This window comes from Salmo trutta, chromosome 14 (assembly GCF_901001165.1).
Source record: "Salmo trutta chromosome 14, fSalTru1.1, whole genome shotgun sequence".
NCBI lineage: Eukaryota > Metazoa > Chordata > Actinopteri > Salmoniformes > Salmonidae > Salmo > Salmo trutta.
Window position 1 is genome coordinate 22,534,139 of NC_042970.1, and position 6,390 is coordinate 22,540,528.

At 48.1% G+C, this 6,390-nt stretch overlaps 1 protein-coding gene across 1 annotated transcript in view; it reads left to right on the forward strand.

Moving 5' to 3' along the window:
• Positions 1 to 5,543, forward strand: part of LOC115207193 (glutamine-rich protein 2-like) — a gene marked incomplete at its 5' end in the record, with an annotated part of 14,852 nt that extends 9,309 nt beyond the window's left edge. Inside the window, one exon of the mRNA XM_029774168.1 lies at positions 5,469 to 5,543. Coding sequence (XP_029630028.1) covers positions 5,469 to 5,543 — 75 coding nt within the window. The remainder of the gene's footprint in view (positions 1 to 5,468) is intronic.
• Between the last annotated feature and the right edge of the window lie 847 nt (positions 5,544 to 6,390).

A 6,390-nucleotide genomic window follows, 5' to 3' on the forward strand; every position in this document is an offset into this window, starting at 1 on the left:
AATGGGGTAGAAGGTAGAGAGAGGGGGAATGGTATTGTATTTATTACAGAGGAAGTGAGAGAGTCTTACAGTACAAGGTGCATATATCTAAATTCACTGATTGTTGGTAGCAACAAAAAACATACTATACCAAACTAAAAACCATAATATACCAAAACCCAACCAATATACCCAACCAACTCTGAAGTATACTCACAAAGTTAGCAAATATTATGGTCCAATCCTTACTTGAGAAGCACATGTAACTCACATTTTCACATAAATCGGGCATTGATGTTGATGCCAAAATTCTGTGTGAATATCAAATATGTAAGCTGCCCTTAGTACAGTAGCACGCTGAGTGAAACACTTTGACATGCTCTGTGCGCCATGTCTATGATGACAGTAGTATCAGTGGGGGTCATGTGTATGATGACAGTATATCAGTGGGGGTCATGTGTATGATGACAGAATATCAGTGGGGGTCATGTGCATGATGACAGAATATCAGTGGGGGTCATGTATATGTACAGTATATATGTGGTGACAGGCGGATTGATCTGCGCTGAGATGCTGGGTGATCAGGTCAGTGGATGTCAAGCTGGAGGACAACAGCGGTCGTGATGTCTCCAGGTGTGGACACTGTTCTCACAGCACCCTGACAGACCGACAGACAGAGGACATCTCTCTCTATATACACTGCTCAAAAAAGAAAAGGGAACACTAAAATAACACATCCTAGATCTGAATGAAATAATCTTATTAAATACTTTTTCTTTACATAGTTGAATGTGCTGACAACAAAATCCCACAAAAATAATCAATGGAAATCCAATTTATCAACCCATGGAGTTCTGGATTTGGAGTCACACTCAAAATTAAAGTGGAAAACCACACTACAGGCTGATCCAACTTTGATGTAATGTCCTTAAAACAAGTAAAAATGAGGCTCAGTAGTGTGTGTGGCCTCCATGTGCCTGTATGACCTCCCTACAACGCCTGGGCATGCTCCTGATGAGGTGGCGGATGGTCTCCTGAGGGATCTCCTCCCAGACCTGGACTAAAGCATCTGCCAACTCCTGGACAGTCTGTGGTGCAACGTGGCGTTGGTGGATGGGGCGAGACATGATGTCCCAGATGTGCTCATTTGGATTCAGGTCTGGGGAACGGGCGGGCCAGTCCATAGCATCAATGCCTTCCTCTTGCAGGAACTGCTGACACTACAGCCACATGAGGTCTAGCATTGTCTTGCATTAGGAGGAACCCAGGGCCAACCGCACCAGCATATGGTCTCACAAGGGGTCTGAGGATCTCATCTCGGTACCTAATGGCAGTCAGGCTACCTCTGGCGAGCACATGGAGGGCTGTGCCTGCCCCCCAAAGAAATGCCACCCCACACCATGACTGACCCACCGCCAAACCGGTGCTGGAGGATGTTGCAGGCAGCAGAACGTTCTCCACGGCGTCTCCAGACTCTGTCACGTCTGTCACGTGTTCAGTGTGAACCTGCTTTCATCTGTGAAGAGCACAGGGCGCCAGTGGCGAATTTGCCAATCTTGGTGTTCTTTGGCAAATGCCAAACGTCCTGCACGGTGTTGGGCTGTAAGCACAACCCCCACCTGTGGACGTCGGGCCCTCATACCACCCTCATGGAGTCTGTTTCTGACCGTTTGAGTAGACACATGCACATTTGTGGCCTGCTGGAGGTCATTTTGCAGGGCTCTGGCAGTGCTTCTCCTGCTCCTCCTTGCACAAAGGCGGAGGTAGCGGTCCTGCTACTGGGTTGTTGCCTCCTCCACATCTCCTGATGTACTGGCCTGTCTCCTGGTAGCGCCTCCATGCTCTGGACACTACACTGACAGACACAGCAAACCTTCTTGCCACAGCTCGCATTGATGTGCCATCCTGGATGAGCTGCACTACCTGAGCCACTTGTGTGGGTTGTAGACTCCGTCTCATGCTACCACTAGAGTGAAAGCACCGCAGCATTCAAAAGTGACCAAAACATCAGCCAGGAAGCATAGGAACTGAGAAGTGGTCTGTGGTTACCACCTGCAGAACCACTCCTTTATTGGGGGTGTCTTGCTAATTGCCTATAATTTCCACCTGTTGTCTATTCCATTTGCACAACAGCATGTGAAATTTATTGTCAATCAGTGTTGCTTCCTAAGTGGACAGTTTGATTTCACAGAAGTGTGATTGACTTGGAGTTACATTGTGTTGTTTAACCTGTTTGGGATAGGGGGCAGTATTGAGAATTTTGGAAAAAATATGTGCCCATTTTTAACTGCCTCCTACACCAACTCAGAAGCTAGAATATGCATATTATTGTTCAGGTTTGGATAGAAAACACTCTGAATCTTCTAAAACTGTTTGAATGGTGTCTGTGAGTATAACAGAACTCCTATGGCAGGCAAAAGCCTGACAAGGTTTCATGCAGGAAGTACCCTGTCTGACAAGGAGTCGTGCGTCTTGCATCTGTTTATTGAAAAGTAAGGATCTTAGCTGTAACGTGACAATTCCCAGGGCTCCGATAGGCTCTCAGAACCCGGGAAATACCTGAAGGTTGACGAGGCAGCCTCAGGCTGAAACACATTATCGCCTTTGGTAAGTGGCGGATCAGAGGACCTTTGAATGAGGCGTGTGCACGATTCGCTCCTGAGGAGAAATTTAATTCGGCTGTTTAGGCTCAATGCATATTCCCGGTCGGAATATTATCGCTTTTCTACGAGATAAATGGCATAAAAATTGGTTTTAAACAGCGGTTGACATGCTTCGAAGTACGGTAATGGAATATTTAGACATTTTTTGTCACGCCAATGCACCATGCGCAAGACCGTGATGTAGCATTCTGATAGTGTCTAGAACTCACGAACAAAACGTCGCTGTTTGGATATAACGATGGATTATTTGGGACCAAACCAACATTTGTTATTGAAGTAGAAGTCCTGGCAGTGTATTCTGACGAAGAACAAGCAAGGTAAGAACATTTTTCTTATAGGAAATGTGATTTTGGTGGAGGCTGACCTGGGTGGGTGTCTAAATAGCTAGCCCTGTCATGCCGGGCTATGTACTTAGATTATTGCAAAATGTGCTTCATCCGAAAAGCTATTTTAAAATCGGACATATCGAGTGCATAGAGGAGTAATGTATCTATAATTCTTAAAATAATTGTTATGCTTTTTGTGAACGTTTATCGTGAGTAATTTAGCAAACTGTTAGTAAATTCCCCGGAAGTTTGCGGGGGTTATGCTTTTTCTGAATGTCACATGCTAATGTAAAAAGCTGTTTTTTGATATAAATATGAACTTGATTGAACAGACATGCATGTATTGTATAACACAATGTCCTAGGTGTGTCATCTGATGAAGATCATAAAAGGTTAGTGCTGCATTTAGCTGTGGTTTGGGTTTATGTGACATGATATGCTAGCTTGAAAAATGGGTGTCTGATTATTTCTGGCTGGGCACTCTGCTGACATAATATAATGTTTTGCTTTCGTTGTAAAGCCTTTTTGAAATCGGACAGTGTGGTTAGATTAACGAGAGTCTTGTCTTTAAAATGGTGTAAAATAGTAATATGTTTGAGAAATTGAAGTAATAGCATTTCTAAGGTATTTGAATATCGCGCCACGGGATTCCACTGGCTGTTGAGTAGGTGGGACGATTTCGTCCCACATACCCTAGAGAGGTTAAATAATTACCCTTGAAACCGAGCTAATCCAACTCTGTTCATGTCTGATCTGTGTAAACGTCTTGATCAAACCCCCTGGTCTGCCACAAGTGGTGGAGATTGTGGGCATTCTGATAACATGGTCAGATCAGGGTTGACGTTTACGCAGCATCAGCATGGACGAGTTGATAGCTCAGTTCGTCCGGGCCCAACAAGCACAACAGGCAGTTCAGGAACAAATGCTGGAGGAATAGCGGCTACAAAATGTCCGCCTCGTTGAGGAAATCAGGAAGCTACAAGGAGGAGCTCCTACTGAATCGCATCCAAACCAGTTTTTAATCAAGCTAACGGAGGACGACCACATCAAAACATACCTCTGCACGTTTGAACGGACAGCACTACGGGAAGGATGGCCAAGGCCGAAGTGGGCAAGTCTGCTGGCCCCGTTCCTCTCTGGGAACGCCAAAAAGCCATATTGGGACCATAATTATGAATATGCGGATACCTACGACGGACTGAAATGGGAGATACTCAGCCACTATGGGTACAGCCTTGCCCATCGGGCCCAACTGTTCCACAACTGGAGGGTCGTGGCCGACGAATCCCCCTGAGCCCAGATGAGCGATCTACTGCGCATCACCAGGACATGGCTCCTAACCAACTTATCCATCCTCTCCATCCTAGACAAAGTGGTCCTGGATTACTTCTTACGGCACTACCCCACGACATTAAGAGGGCAGCGAGTCTATGCGTGCCCCAGACCTTGGAGGGCCTCATTGGAGCAGTGAAAATGCATCAGAACACTGAGGCCCTGCTGAGAGCGGGCCGAGTCGGGGACCCGTCCGAGGGGACGGAAGGACAGCCCCACCACTGTATACAAACCGACAGTTGTCAGGGCCAAAGGACCGTAGACCCGTGGAGAGACAGCTGGGGGAGAGCCGACCCGCCATCAACAACCCCAGGTAGAAGGAGACCAAAAGAGGTGTTTTGAGTGTGGCGCCCGGGGGCACCTTGCCTGGAATTGCCCGGCTCGAGAGGAGTCGATACCATCAGCAAGCCCCGGAGGCAAGGTGGGCCACGCAGTGAACAATGTCACCTCCTGTTTGGCGCACCACGAACCAACGGCACCCATGGTCCCGGTAAAAGTCGACAGACATGACACGGAAGCTCTATTAGACTCCGGAAGTATGGTTACGCTGGTAACCACTCGTAACCATACGCCACAAGGGAGCTGCCAGATGATGATGGGTGCCGTACCAGAGTTGCCAGTACCCCTCCTCCTCGTGGGACGAGATTGTCCATTGTTCGCGGCACAGTGGAGGCACGAGCTGAAAAAAAAGGTACGAGCCGGCCGAAGAGGAGAGCGAGGATGACCCGTCGCCTGTGAGGCCCGGAAGCAAGCAGTTGACAAACTCATATCTACGGGTCCGGAGTCAGAGGGGGCGCTGGAACCCTACCCCACTGGTGAACAACTGGAGGAGGAGCCCATCCTCCCCCTCCTCGATTTCGAAGGGACCGATCGAGACACCCGCTGGGGGCTAACTGAGAGGACAATTCGGGGTGCCCTTTAAACACATCGCCATGGACATAGTTGGACCCCTGGTAAAAACAGCACGAGGACACCGGTACATCCTGGTAATAGTAGATTATGCCACCCGGTATCCCGAGGCCATTCCGCTATGGGCGGCGGTATCCAAGGGACTCACTGGGAGCTGTTCCACCTCTTTAGCCGGGTGGGCATCCCGAACGAGATCCTGACAGACCAAGGTACTGAGTTTATGTCCCGCCTAATGAAAAATGTGTGTGCTCTCCTGCAGATCAAGCAGATCCGGACCTCCGTCTTTCATCCGCAGACGGATGGGCTCGTTGAGCGGTTCAATAAAATGCTCTAACAAATGCTGCGGAAGGTCATTGAGCAGGACGGGAAGAACTGGGACCAGCTACTACCCCACCTAATTTTCTCGATCCGAGAAGTACCCCAGTCCTCCACTGGTTTTTCCCATTTCGAACCTCTACGGGAGGAGGCCACATCAAATCAAAATCAAACCTAATCAAATGTATTTATATAGCCCATCTTACATCAACTGATATATCAAAGTGCTGTACAGAAACCCAGCTTAAAACCCCAAACAGCAAGCTATGCAGGTGTAGAAGCATGGTGGCAAGGAAAAACTCCCTAGAAAGGCCAAAACCTAGGAAGAAACCTAGAGAAGAACCAGGCTAAGAGGGGTGGCGAGTCCTCTTCTGGCTATGCCGGGTGGAGATTATAACAGAACATGGCCAATATGTTCAAATGTTCATAAATGACCAGCATGGTCAAATAATAGTAATCACAGTGAACAGGTCAGGGTTCCATAGCCACAGGCAGAATAGTTGAAACTGGAGCAGCAGCACGGCCAGGTGGACTGGGGACAACAAGGAGTCATCATGCCAGGTAGCCCTGAGGCATGGTCCTAGGGCTCAGGTCCTCCGAGAGAGAGAAAGAAAGAAAGAAAGAAAGAGAGAAAGAGAGAATTAGAGAGAGCATACTTAAATTCACACAGGACACTGGATAAGACAGGAGAAATACTCCAGGTATAACAGACTGACCCTAGCCCCCCGACACATAAACTACTGAAGCACATGGCCTACTGGACCTCGCCAAGAAGGTGTGGGAAGACCAATCGACCCCCTTACGTGGCATGGTACAACACATGGAGACGATGAGGGACGGATGACAGCCATATGGCCAGTGGTAAG